The sequence below is a fragment of the Panthera onca genome, chromosome D4, assembly GCF_046562875.1.
Source record: "Panthera onca isolate mPanOnc1 chromosome D4, mPanOnc1 haplotype 2, whole genome shotgun sequence".
In the NCBI taxonomy this organism is placed as follows: domain Eukaryota; kingdom Metazoa; phylum Chordata; class Mammalia; order Carnivora; family Felidae; genus Panthera; species Panthera onca.
In genome coordinates, this window is record NC_138351.1 from 31,292,147 (window position 1) to 31,307,353 (window position 15,207).

General features: G+C 36.3%; 1 protein-coding gene and 1 non-coding gene across 13 annotated transcripts in view; one reads left to right on the plus strand and one right to left on the minus strand.

The window, feature by feature from the left end:
• The window catches only part of CDC14B (cell division cycle 14B), a 113,377-nt gene that overhangs the window by 35,627 nt on the left and 62,543 nt on the right, over positions 1-15,207 (minus strand). For all 12 annotated transcript variants that reach the window (XM_078436882.2, XM_078436881.2, XM_060609849.3 and 9 more), the window contains 3 exons: positions 8,404-8,480; positions 3,172-3,238; positions 537-599 (listed from right to left, as the gene is read on the minus strand). In XM_078436882.2, coding sequence (XP_078293008.1) covers positions 537-599; positions 3,172-3,238; positions 8,404-8,480 — 207 coding nt within the window. The remainder of the gene's footprint in view (positions 1-536; positions 600-3,171; positions 3,239-8,403; positions 8,481-15,207) is intronic.
• On the plus strand, positions 3,776-3,921 carry LOC132663986 (U4 spliceosomal RNA). Its single transcript, XR_009603362.1, has one exon. It is a non-coding gene; the product is annotated as a U4 spliceosomal RNA (small nuclear RNA).

Here is a 15,207-nt window from a genome sequence, read left to right on the forward strand (position 1 = left end):
TTTACTGGCGAGTATCTGAGTACATTCACCTGGTCATACCTGAAGTTACACCTGCTCCTAGACTTTTTATTTATGTAAATCAATAAATGTCCCCTTTTTTATTTAAGCCATTTGTATTTACTTTCTGTAATTTGCACCCAGAAGTGTCTTGACTTCATACAAACAAAAGGTCATGATAAAAACATTTTCCAGAGGTAATTAGATGTATAAGGACTTTTATTCACCTCACCAGATCCTATGCTAAGGGTTTTTAAATCTCCTCATTTAATCACTCTATGAAAATTATCAGTACTAAAAAAATTAAACATGAAAGAAAAATGCCCAGGAGCACATTCATGCACTCTGGGAAAGATGCATCAAATATACAAATCACCACTAAGAACTGGAACTACAGAATGGGGGTAAGAGGATAAAGACTTGCCTTTTTTTTTCCTCTATACATATCTAAATTGTTTACCTCTTCAAAAAACAAGAATATTACCTCTGTAAGTAAAACATGAATAAAGGAGTTAAAAGCAGTATCCTTGAAAACTTACTTCATAGTGTTCATATTCATCAAGGTTAAATGTGTTGAAATTAAGGAAGTCATACTGCATTGCCTAAAATCCAAAGGAAAGCTTTTAAGAATAAAGATGCAAATAAGAGAACAATTTCCGATCCAATTTCCTAATTAAAGATATCAGGAGGTAACCCAAAAGAGCATTATTATATTTAGATTTTGTTCCACTTAATAGTTTTCAAAGAAGGTGGGCTATGTGTTTTAAATGCTTCCATTATCTGGAAAATTAGCTATAATAATATTTATTTTAATGGGATTTGATTTGTTTTTATTTTCCTTCATCAATCATCCTATCCATGCACAGCTAACTAATGAAGACTTCAAAGTAATCATACTAACTTTAATAAGTTAGTTAGCTGATCTAATGATCAACACCACCAAGCAATGGTCCTTAAATAAATAATAAAAAAGAAGTAAATCATAGGTTAGCTTATCCCAAACAAATCCCACCACTTCATAAATATCTTCACTTTCAAATTCTTCTGAATTTGGATTAAAAGATGAATGTTCCTGATACAACAAAATTCAAAATTTTGAGGAAAAAATTCTTCTTTCAATAAAAAGAAAACCCATAAAATTTCTGTTCTATTCTGTAGCCTCCCTCAGTTGCAGCGGGCAGGTCATGCTAAGCAAAATAAACAGAGTATCTAATTTCTGAGACAAAGACAAGCTGGTGGCCTGAGAGGTGTTATCCCTGCTCACTGAGCCAGCCAGCATGCAACCAAGGATTTTTTGTTGTTGTTGTAGTTGACAATGTTTTATTAGTTTCAGGTGTCCAACATAACGAAGTTGACAATGTTACACATTACTCAGTGCTCACCATGCTAAGTGTAGTCCCAATCTGTCACCATACAATGTTATTGTTCTACTACTGATTATATTCTCTATGCTGTACTTTCCATCTCTGTGTGTAAAAATTCTTGATCAGCAAGGTATTCTTGGTTCAAAAGGAATGACTCTATAAACTCAGCTTTCAAAATTTAAACCACTGAAATATGAATGGAAAATGAGAAGGCTACAGTATCAAACAAAAAACCCTCATTTAAAAAAATATAGCTATTTAAATTCTAATTCCAAGACTATGATTAGTTATATTTCTTTGAATTCAAAATACTCAATATATGTCATGCTATTTGAACTATATGCTCTTAACAGAGTGAAACAATAAAATGTAGTTTAAAGGCAATTTCTACTCATAAGGAGAACCTATTAGAAGCTGCATTAAAATGAAGTCACAATTACTTTTATAAACCTTTTTTATATGCAATAATATTCAAAATCAGCTACAAATTAAAAATGTTTAACTTGAAAATCAGAAGCTGTTGACTCTCGAATAAAATTAAATATAGAGCAAGAAAAGGAGTCTTTGACTTATAGTTCCTGCTAATTAATTAGGCTTTGGATATAATATCTGATAAAAAAGAAAAAAACTAAGCTGACAAATAACAATAGAATGTTAGAGTGGACCATTTCCAAGGCCCTCTAAGTTTTTCACCTCTCTTTTTAAAGGAAGTGGAAGTAGAGAGAAGGGAACCCTAGCATAAGGAGAGGTATACCTGCCTGCATTAGCAGTTCCCAGGGGTCATTTATACCCTCCATCTCTTGATCACCTCCTCTGCACATTACCCGCCTAAAGTGAGGCCTGATGGAGCTGCCTCAGAGCCTGTGGCAACGAACTTGATCACCTTTATTAACAGTCACTGGACTCAAACCCAAAACAACATTAAGTTCTATACCTTGTTGCCTAATACAGGAAAAAAAAGATATACTAATTAATATCTGAATTAGTATACTAACTAGTCTTCAAATTTCTCAGAAAGCCACCATGTTTCATTATACAAGAAAGCAAACCAGGGCTCCTTTTGACTGTGTGAATGTAAGTCACATAAAACTTGAGATGTTGTTGAAAGTGTATTTGATCCATGGGCTACTGATTTAAATTCTAGTTTCTTGTGCTGCCCTGACATTCAAGACACATACCTGAGGGAGGGAGTGTGCCTGCGTCACGTAACTCCAGGGGACCCCATTCATTTAGAATGTGATATTAAAGGTGTCCCTGGGAGTCAAAGACGGCAGGCAGTACTGGTTACAAAACACAGCAGTTATTTTTAAATAACTTTGACAAAGCAGTGGTGACCTACTTAGTCTTACATAAAACCTAGTAACAAACTAATGGACTACACAAATTCTTCTGCTGAGCTAGAAATTGAATGCTTGAAGACACAAAACGAAGTGTTTGTATCAATTACTGCATTACAGAAATGTCTGTGGTAAATAGGATTGGTGGCTATCAGACCCATAAAATACATAAATCAAAGACAACTCGGAAACCAGTAATCTATTTACTTTTTGTTTTTCTTTGAAATCACAACGCACCCAAAACATGTCTGGATTTAGAACCTAATTACATAACTAGCTCTGTTGTTCAAGTGGCTTTTTTCCCAACTCATTCGAGAAACACTCAGATTCAGAAAAATCATTTACTGGTTTGGCATTATTCCAAAGTTAGTGGGAAATGGGACATCTCTGACATCATACACATCTTGGAAGATCCTTGCAGAAAAGGCCTAGTCTTCCAACTCAACACTGGGTACATCTTACAATTCACTTACCTTCTTTACTGCATGAAAACAGTCAAGAAGTGTAATGTAGAAATTGCAACTTCCATAGGCAGCATCTCTGAAATCCCAAAAGTATTGAAATACATAGCTCAGTTAAATTTAATTTTCTGTAGTACACTTACCTCAAGACAAAGCAGACTAGTATTTAAAAGCAAACCACATACTCAGGATCAGACTCAAAAAACAAAAATCTTGCCTTTCGATTTTTAAGTCAAGGATAAGTCATTGTTATAAATTTCACTGCAGTTTCTACCTATTCCAGTAGATATTATTTTATAGGCATGAATCAATAATGACCACTTTTTAAATTTCAAATGATCTCCCTAGATCATTTTTGGCCTTGATGGCTGGGCTTCAAAAGCTGCTTAAGTTCTAATCAGTAATATGTACCCTTCCCCACAAAAGAGCAAGGCATTGAATTTTTTCTTTTTTACTGGAAAATACCATATTAAACTGTTACCAGGTAAGACTTCTTTTTGATTCTGTATACACATATATGTGTGTGCATGTTGTAAGTATGTGCCGCAGGTATAGGTCTATCCATGAAGGAAAACAATATTGGGAAATCAAAGTAATATTTGAAATACTAGGTGCAAGCTTTGCACAGTGGCAGTATTGTAGCCAATGAGGTTTATCCGAGGCGCAATTATTGCTAACTGAAATACTAGTTGCAAGCTAAAAAGAAAGCAGTCTGCTCTTCTCATTATGCTTTCACAATTTTTAACAAGTTAACTGAGTAACTTCTTTCTGATTCTTACAAGATTAGAATACCAAGAAAACCACAGGAACTAAGGGGCCAACCACCTTTAGTAGAGCTTTAGTGCTCTTGGGGAAGTGCTTAAATTAGTTTACAGACAACTCCGCCCAACAGCCCAACACCTCATCAACATCTATCTGTAATCTTAGCACAAATCTCTTAATGTCAGTTAAGGTTTTGAACTCCAATCCCATCTACTTCCTCCTTCTAGCTACTGTGAGCCATTACGAAGTAAAAATGTTTGGAATTAGACAAGATAAAAATTAATTTAATTGTGATCACTCTAGACATGCCAAACAACTGTGACTCTCTGAATGGTCCTTATTTGGTCCCCTGGTGGAAACAGCTGCTAGTGAAGCCATCATTAATTGCCTGTCTTGGTTGAGTTTTCAATTGTAGTATTACTTAACCTGAAAAATTATTTAAGATGTCAACTTACATAAACCTTAAGAATACAGACTTTCATAGCAACATGAACAAGGAGGAAAAGGACTATTTTAGTTTTAGACATTACTGTCTGGATTGGTTAGAATTACTGAGTTAAGTTATAGGTTAGCCTTCATAGGATTGCACACAAAGTCTTACAATGTGCCATTTTTGTCCAGTAAGCTTCTGAATTTAAAAAGCTGCTCATCCAAAAGCTAGACCAGGTCTCTATGCAACCTAGAAAATGATTTTACCAGTAGTTTATTGGTAATATTCGGGAGGAGAAAAACAAAACGACCCATAGCAGTTATCAGTGTGGTCACTGATCAAACGATCAGCAGCACCTGCTAATTCCCAGCTCCACCCCAGACCCACTGAGTCAGAGGTTCTATATGGGTGGGCCAGGTAATTTTTGTTCTAACAGGTCCTCCAGGTGACTGTGATGCATGTTCAAGTTTAAGAACCACTGACCTATATAATCAACACAAATATTTGTTGATTTGTAGAAATAATTCTTTCATGGAATAAAGAACATTTTTAGATAAAGAACCTATGGGTAAGGAAATTAAGTAATTTAGCCTAAACCAAATCAAAATTATCAGAGGAAATATGGTAAAGTCTCAAATCGCATCCCAGTGTTTTTACCACTTTTATTATCTTCTTAACGTACTGCTAATTCTTCCCCAGTGAAATTAAAGACATGTTGATTCAGTCTTTGTGATAACTTGATGCATTTACTCATTGAATATTTTCTGAGAACCTACTATGGGCCAAGCCCTGCTCTAGTCGATGATGATTCGACAAGCTTTGATCTGGGCTCAGCTAAAGTTCTTCCTCATGCATCATACTACCTGAATAGATGACAAGAATCTTTATTCATTCCCGTTTACTTCATTAACACCTCCAACTTTAAACACACCCACACTTCCTTCCTTCTACCCAAGCAATCAAGCTTCTTCAAAACAGCAGAATAGCAGCTATGAATCTAGATGTAAGGTTGGGGCGGGTAAGATCATTTAACAAACTTAGAAAAGCAGATGAGAATCAATGAAGGAGTATTGCTGAGAAACTGCAAAACAGTGTCAAATACTAGTTTAAAAAATAACAGATTTTGCGGTGGCTTGTATGCATAATAGCCCCAAACTGCAAACAACCCAGGAATCCATCAAAAGGACAAAAAGCAAATAAGTTGTGATGTATTCATAGAATGGAATGCTACAAAAGCAGTAAAAAAAAAGATGAACTACTGATGCCTGCCACAACACAGATACATCTCACAGGCATGATGTATTTTAAAAGCTAGTCCCAGTTCTGCGAAATGCCTACTCTCTGACTCCATTTATAAGAAGTTCAAAGTCAAGAAAAACTAACTGATGTGGTAGAAGTCAGCAGTGGTTACTTAGGGGGTGGCTACTCACTAGAAAAGGGCTGAAAGGAATCTTCAGGGGTGCTGGCAGTGTTCTGTACACTGAACTGGATGGTAGCTACATATACACATGAGGTTAGTGGGCTGAAAATAGTAAGTAGAGACCCCCTCCACCATAAAAAAAATCAACTAAGAAGCAAAAGAGTATTATAGGTAATAACCAAAAAAATAGAAATATATGCTCTTCATAACCATAATCCTAAGGTATCAAGAAAATATCGAACTACATTTTATACTATTTTTTCATTTAGACATGCAGAGAGAAATACTCAATATATCCATTAAGAAATCAAGTCAACTCAGTGGTTGAAGAATTATATCTAGGTTGAATTAAATCTAATTAAATATTGCTGTGGAGAACCAAAAGTTTTTTAACTGTAAATCAATGCTATTCTTCTTAACAGCTATATTTATACTATGCACTTCAAGTGGCAAGAATAAAAGACTATAATGCAATCTCTTCCAAAATATTATCAAACTTAAAAATTATTATCAAGCTTTATTAATTCTGACTGGCCTACTTTCTAACTAGGAAGTTCAACAGAATAGTAACATGTGATAAAGCACCAGATTATTATATCTGCCATATGCTGATACTCTTGTAGAATGCAGTTAAGTATAAAATACAACAGTACTGTGCTATTACATACCCCAAATAACACAATTTTATTTCTGTAAATAAAAAAGTATTTTATTCATAAAAATGCATTTTTTATAAACAAAAATGAATTACTAGAAAAACAGAAGGTAAAAAACATATTAAATACAAGCCCAAATTCTTCTAATATTCGATTCCACACACATAAAAATATCCTATTACATTATTACCAAAGTCTCTAAAATCTTGCTCTCAATTGCTATACTTAACTGGAACAAAAACTTCACAGATTGACACTAATTCATAGGCCACACTTGGAGACACAATACTTTAGATATATCAAATTATCTGGCATCTGTGACTGCAAAGATTCATATTTTACCATCTTGAGCTGTTTCTAGCTAAGTCCTATTTTTTAAAGAATTACAAACATTTGCTCCTGGGACTAGAAGTAACTAACTTCATTTCTCAGTGCCAAACTTCAGTAATTTTAAACTCAGGTATGGCAAAAAAAAAAAGCAACATTTATTCTATTTTTGGCCTTTGCATTTAAATCAATGCAAACTCTCTTTTACATCAACAGTGTTCCATGGATCCTTACTTGCATTATATGAAACGTGTGCACTTATTCTATTTCAAGACCTTATGCTATAAACTTTGAGAATGGCACTGTTATAGAGGAATATCAATATAAAGAGCTCTGTACAACTAAATTATCACTGTATATCAATGTTCCTGTGACTCACAGACCACAGATACAAGCCTTTCTTCTAAAGGAAGTATATGGTTGCTATTAGATTACAGGTTGAGAAGAAAAGTAGCACACTCTCCATGTTAGAAAATTATCTCCATCTCTCCCTACCCACCTCAAATAACAGAATACCTAACATAATCCTTGCACTAGAAAGAAAGGTGATAGTACTGGGTTCAAAGTAATTCTTCCAATTTGCTAAATCACTTAATATACAATCTTTAGTGCAATATGTAATTGAAACAAATATCTATTTCATGGAGTAAGTCTATGGACAGTCCTACAGTTATTGAAGATTCTGCCCAATGGGAGACCCTCCTAAAGCTTGTCCACAATGAAGTCAAATTCACTTGCTTACATTTAAAAAGTGAAGCCATTACCTTCCAAATCAGACATTCAAGGTATATGCAACAATACTAAAATCACTACCTAACTTACAAGTGGAAGAATAATACAGCACTTGAAATTAACAACACAGCATGCAATCAGCAAAATTATTTCACATCTTTATTACATGTCAAGCGCCACATAATATTTAGATAATGTAACTAAGTCAAGGATTTTGAGAAACACAGAGAAACTTTTAGAACTTAAAGAAAAAAAAAGAACACAAGTTTTTTTCAAAAGATCTTCAACACAATCACCTGGTAAGTTTGAGATGAGGATGAAGACATCATCCATTCATGTACAGACAGTATTTACATAGTGCCTCTAGGACACAGCCACTTGGTTTCTCTAGTAGTGTTGCTGCATTAGCAACCTTGTCCACTATCTCTGCTGGCAAATCCCTAGGACAAAGAGGTTCCTTTTTGCTGTGGCAACCAACTCCTGATTATCAGGAAAACTTCTCTCTTAACTCCTCAGGACTCAAACTCCTCAACGGTAGCTCTGAGTTCTAACTACAGGACTGTCATCTGATTATAAAGCCTATTTTCCATGAGTGGCAGAGGTTCTCACATAGAAGTGATTCACATTCACAATGAGACATTTTGGTTTCCACAATTAATTTCATGGAGGTGGAGGTATTACTGGCAACTAGTAGGCAGAAGCCAGGGATGCTGCTGAGTGTCCTACAATACACAGGACAGCCCCCACAACAAAATGTCGAAAATGTCACTTGTTGAGCAACCCAGATCTACCGGATTATTTGCACCCACTCTAAAATGACTATTTACCAGGTCTTCTTTTTTTCAGAAACAATTATACCAAGATATTTCTGGCAAGGGCATGACTGAATGAATTTATCATATCACTCTTATATTTACCTGAAAGGAACATAGGATGTATTTCCACACATTAATATTCTATATGCTTCTTCTGGAGTCCTCCCCAAATATATAACCTACATATGAAAAGAAAAGAAAAAGGCAATTTATTTCTGAATGAAGATATAGTGCTGTCACTGCAAAGTGACCTCTCCAATTACCTGAGCCTGGGTCTCTAGCTTTCCCAAGGATCCTGAGAGTCCCCGTCAGTGAATCCCTTTTTTGTTTCAATCTGCCATAGCTAGTTTCTGTTGCTTGCAGGAAGAACACTCAGCAACAAATTCACAACAACCTTTTGTAGTAACAAGTATAGAATTTTTAAAACAGATTTTCTAAACCAAGATGTTAGACTGAGCACATGCTTGTACCTCATCTCTTTTATGAAAAGCCACTGAAATGATCATAAAGAAGTGTGGGGGGGGTCAGGGTTGGGAGATGGATTGAGACTGGGGAAAAGGTGGAAAAGAACATAAAGGCAGAGCAAGTTTATTAACTCCATCCATTTAGATTTAACTACTTACAATACTGTACAAGTTTCCTATAAAACTTCATTTGCCTCCTATTCTCATTGGCTTCTTTCATCCTCAGAACTACATTATGCTTCCATTTTTATCTGGTAGAATTACTTCAAGTAGATGCTTTAGCATTTCAGGTCCATTACTGGTAGGTATTCCTCACATTTCTGATAATTTCTTGTTTTCTGCCCTGAATTTATGGACTATGTATATGATTTTTGGTGGGTAGTTCTTTTCTCTCAATAATTTATACATGTTGTTCCACTGTCTTCTCAGTTGTAGTGTTGCAGAAGGATTTTACTAGCCTCATACTCTCCTTCTGTTCCTTACAAGTCACTGGTTCTAAAAAAACTACTGGCCTCCCTCTAAATAAGTCATCTTCAATCTCCAATTAAGTTTGCCTGGGATTATCTGACCCACATGCTATCTGAAGGCACAAGTCTTTTTCCAACTCAGAATCTTCCTGCAGGGCAGGGCATTTTCAGCTCATATATAGGGGAGGGGAGGTGGCCACAAGCATTAGATTTGGCACATATATTATGATACAAATTAGAGTCAGTGCTAAAGCTTACTTTGGGATAATATACTTTAAATGTTGACTGGTAAAAATAAATCATTAAAAAAGTTAATTATAAACTTTTAATCTCTACTACATACATATATGAGCTGTTTCTTCAATGTAATGTGAGCTGTCTCAAGTGAGGACCCACATTGTGGGTTTCATTTGACTCCTGGTTCATAGATTATATATTATATATACTGTGGTTCAATGTTTAATTCACTGAACCTAAATCTACTTGTTAATGGTTAGAAAATGTTTAAATCCTAAATTTAAAAAATCATTGGATTAAAACAAATTACAAAATCACAGATCCAGCAAGGATCTTTGAAACTTAGAGAAGGGTATATTCCAAAACTAGTCATAAGAGTTAACTCAGCTTCCAGAGGGCATTTTACCAATTTTCTGTTTTAAGAATCACAAATGGAAAATTTTCCCAATGTCTAGGCTGTTTCTCAATATGGTTTCATCCCATTTACTCTAAAAAAAATGCTCAACTTTAATTAACTATACAGAATCTTCCAATATTTATCTCTTAACATTTCTTTATCTATAGGAAGACACAAATCCACAAAAAAAGTACCACAAAGAACAATCAATTCCAAGAATAAAGAAATACTTTGTTACCGAGTATCAAACAAATTTTCAAGTACAAGTATTTCTGACTCATATACAATTGCAATTTATCATGAATTAGCCACAAGATAATCATTTATAATCTCACTCATCATACTTGTCTATACATTATCTTTTAAGCATCAACCTATCAACTGACTTTTTATTTTATTACTATTCATTTGGAAAGACAGCATAACAATTCTTTCAGGAAAAATTTAAAACTTTTTAAAAAACAAATCCCTCTTTCCAAATCTCCTCATTGTCTTCTAGTCTCCAACATGCTTCCTTTTTTATCTAAGGCTTACTACATAACATCAGTAAAGTATTTTCTTTTCTCCATTCTATTTTAGGACTTACTAGCAGACAACTCCCCTCCAAACACCACCCCTGAAACCAAAAGAACAAAACCAAATAAAAAACACTTTGAGGCAAATGAGAGTGAAAACAGGTTTGATTCAATTGTGTTTGAGTATATATGTGTATATATACATAATTTAAGTAAATGAAATCCAGAGACCTCTTTCAGATTTTCCATAAATTTCTAATAAAACCTTCTCTCAAATTATAGTAATTTTTCCTTAAGCACCACATTAAAGAAAATTCCTCTTACTCAAGATTGCAGTTCTTTGGTTTCTTTAATTACTAAAATTGCAATAGTATTATTTCCTTACTTTCAAAACACAGTCGCTAATACATTAAATAATTCTGGGTTAGCCTTGGAACATAAGTTCAATTCAAAGAACACAAGAGCAGTATAACATTTCCTCCTATGGGGGAATAAAACCTAAATCCCTAGCCATGAACTTTAAAAACAAAAAAAAAAAAATGTTATTTTTGAAATCTAGTTGGGGGATGCTTGTACATAATGTACTTAAACAGGTAATACTGGGTATAATGAGATAAGCTGAAAGAAATTTATAGACTCAGAATAAGCCTATTTATATAATGCTATAGTCTGAATGTTTGTGTGCCCCACCTTGCAAATTCTTATGTTGAAATCCTAACCCCAAAAGGTGATGTGATGCTATTAGTAGATGGGGCCTTTGGGAGATGGTTAGCCATAAAGGTGGAGCCATCATGAATGGGATTAGTGCCTTCTAAAAGAAGCTCCAGAGAGATCCTCAGCCCCTTCCACCACGTGAGAGGCCTCACCAGTCCATGCTGACATTCTGATCCCGGAAGTTCCAGCCTCCAGAACTGTGAGAAATACATTTCTGTTTATAAGCCTCCCAGTCTCTGGTACTTTGTTATGGCTACTCAGAAGAACTAAGACACAGAACTATTAAGGAAATATCTGCTAGCAATCTATCATTTTTAACTGTACACTCACGTATCTTCCCGCATCAAAAGGCCTTGCCAAATGAAATTATTCTAAATTTGTTTTTTAAGAAAAACCCTATAAATGGCTCCTCTATTAACACAGATCCTCAAATTAGTAAACTCTAACTCAATGCAATTTTATGATCTATCACTGTGTTCCTGGCAATTTGGAAGCTAGGTCCTTCTCAAATTCCTTTGGTATATTTTCATGAGAAGCTTTGTACAAATATAGAATGCTCACTCTAAATCCACACTGCCATCCAAAAATAGGAAGCAACAAATGAGGAACAAGAGAGATATTAAACAGCTGTGGTAGCCAGCTTCCAAAACAGTCCCAGTGATGCTCACCTCCTGGTACTTCTACCCTTGCATGGCCCCCTCCCACATTGATTGGGCACCTATGTATAAACAATGCATAAAAGGCAGAGTGTGACTTCTGAGGCATAAATGATGCTGTGGCTCCAGCGTTGGATTCCTCACTCCAGGTACCTCAAGGTGTCATTCAGTGACGGTACTTGGGCAGCTGTGTGGCAAGGAACTAAGGCCATGTGCCAATAACCAGCGCTAATTGGCAGGAGTGTGAAGAGACCCCGTTAACAGTGCACCCTCCAGCCCCGGGCTAGCCTTTAGATGACTGTAGTCCAGGGGGGTAATTTGTCAGGCAGCAATAATATGGTAACACAATCAACAGTAAGAAATGATCAGTTCAGTTTGTTAAAAGTGTATAAATAAAAAAATAGGTGACAAGTGCAGAGATGTAAAGATAAGCAAGTCTTGTGGCTTAGAAAGCATTAGGAAGGAGAGCTTGTTGCCACCTCTCTCTTTCTCTCTGAAGAAGCAAACAGCAATCTCACAGGATGAATAAAATATTGGGGCAGAAATACTTGAGAAGTCAATAGTGCTTTTCAAAGTCATGATCTTTTTTGCTGAATAAAATCAAAGCCATTTCTAGGACTTCCACCACCCCATTTTTTAAATTACCATCTGCCTGCCTCAGTCCCTGTGAGAACTTCTAACCTTGGACTACTGATCTGTGTTGCAAAACCTGGGAGGGGCTGGGCTCAATCGGTGATGAATTAATTAGTGGACTGAAAGAAAAGAATCACAGACTGATCAGTTTCAATCCTGACCACTCAGGCCTCAAATAATAACACCCAATCACTTAGACACATGCTTCTTATTTCTATTCTTACACAGAGCATTTTGAAGCTTAAGCTATGTACTTATTGGTCTTTGGTACAGTTCTAAAAACCAAAACATTACACAAATCATCCTAAGAATGAAGAATAACAAAGAGTACTTAAACTCCACAACAAATGTGGCAGCCCAATAAACCAGTAAGTCATTTTCAAGTATTTTTCTTTTTTTTTAATGTTTATCTATTATTGGGAGACAGAGAGAAACAGAGTGTGAGCGGGGGAGGCACAGAGAGAGAGGGAGACACAGAATCTGAAGCAGGTTCCAGGCTCTGAGCTGTCAGCACAGAACCCGACATGGGGCTCAAACTCACAACCTGAGATCACGACCTGAGTCAGCCACTTAACCGACTGAGCCACCCAGGTACCCCCATTTTCAAGTATTTTTCATGGAGAAATGTCACAATGTTTCCAGTATTAACTTACATGCGCATCAACCAGATGACACGGTCTTTCCTATGTCAAGACTTGAATGATCTTTTTTAAAGAAATCACTCTCTTCAGATTAATACTGAAATGTTTATGAAAGATGGAAATAAGCTTACGGAAATAGCTTATTGAGCAGGGAAAGACTATATACAATACAGTTTTACATGATAAGATAAATAAATTTCACAGCTCCTGCACAAATACAGAAATATGAAAAAAAAAAACCTAAACCATTTTTAGAAAAAATCAGATGGTCTTATATTTCAACAGTTTTCACTTTTTAATTATTTTTATTTATATAACAGTAGGCTAGTATAATGATTCTCAGTTTAGATAAAGGGAAACTGGAAGTTTGGAGTAGCAATCATATCTACCAAAGCCATACAGCTAATAAACGTGAGGGAGGGGCGCCTGGGTGGCTCAGTCAGTTAAGGGTCCGACTCTAGATTTCAGCTCTAGTCATGATCTCAGGATTTGTGAGATCCAGCCCTGTGTAGGGCTCCATGCTGACAGGGCAGAGCCTGCTTGGGATTCACTCTCTTTCTCAAAATAAATAAATAAACTTTTTTTTTTTTTTTTAATGTGAGGGAATGGGTTCTAGGTATTAAGTGTACATGGTTATACTATGTGAGTAGTAGGGATTTTTTTTTTTTTTTTAATTTTTTTTTTTAACGTTTATTTATTTTTGAGACAGAGAGAGACAGAGCATGAACGGGGGAGGGTCAGAGAGAGGGAGACACAGAATCTGAAACAGGCTCCAGGCTCTGAGCTGTCAGCACAGAGCCCAACGCGGGGCTCGAACTCACGGACCGCGAGATCCTGACCTGAGCCGAAGTCGGCCGCCCAACCGACTGAGCCACCCAGGTGCCCCAGGGATTTTTTTTTTTAAACAAAGCAAAAATCTTGATTTTTTTTTTTTACATGAAACCTCCTAATTTTTAAACATGGCAAAAACAAACTACTATTATTTAAAAATAAATACTGTTAGTTACACAAAGCCAGCAGGCCACTACTCTCCCACTTCTCCAACTGGTCACCCAAAATCACACTGCTTGCTATGGATGGAAGAAGGCCCTTCCCTTATTTATAGATGAGAAACCATACTATCTAAAACAAGTATTAGGGGTGCCTGGGTGGCTCAGTCGGTTAAGCAGCCGATTTCAGCTCAGGTCATGATCTCGCAGTCTGTGAGTTTGAGCCCCACGTGGGGCTCTGTGCTGACAGCTCAGAGCCTGAAGCCTGCTTCTGTTTGTGTCTCCCCCTCTCTCTGCCCCTCCCCCGTTCACGCTCTGTCTCTCTCTGCCTTTCAAAAATAAATGTTAAACAAAAATTTTTTTAATAAAAAAATAAAATAAGTATTAAAACAAGGACAGGATCCAAAAAATTCCAGACAGCTTAAAAGATCTACAATCAAAGCTCGTAACAGTCAGAGTCATTTCTCTTTACCTTTTCCCCAAACTAATACCACCTAGCAAGTATCATGGGCAGCTGAAATACCAGCAGTCAGGCTCACTAGGGTGAAAAAGGAAGAAGTAGTAAGGCTGTGAACTGTGATGCCTACAGCCACCTCTACCACCTGGCCTGTTCCTCCAGCCCATCCTATCCCCTTCTGGGCACACCTCACACTAACCTGGTTCCTGGTTGCTATTTACAGCTGCCTGTTGCTGTTGGCCCTACTTTTCACTGACACCCAGGAAGGGTGTTTGCCCAGGGCTGAGTATTGCCCAGGGCCAAGACCCTGGCCATCCCACCTGATTTTATCCTCCAGTCTTTGCTGCCCCATTTAGATGGCTATTTGCTGAACTGGATTCTTACCTACAGCTCCCAGATCCTCTCCTCTGTGCTCCCTTTGTCTTAACTTCTCATCTGATCCCTTCACCCTGCAGCCACCTTAACCTGGTACTGACTACTCTGGGTCCAAAGTAATTAATTCCTTCAGGAAAAGGAGACTACAAGTTCAAAAGATCATCATTAAATAACAAATTAAGTCCCTGAGCTCTTATTCTAATTGTTGAAGTAATCTCAAATTCAATACAATTTAGGATTCTACTCACAGATTGCTGAATTAATCAATTCCCAGAATTTAATTAGTATAATTTTCAATGTAAATGTTAATAATTTACAAGGTAAGTCATTATAAAGTTTATAAAAATTGCTTAGAAATAAA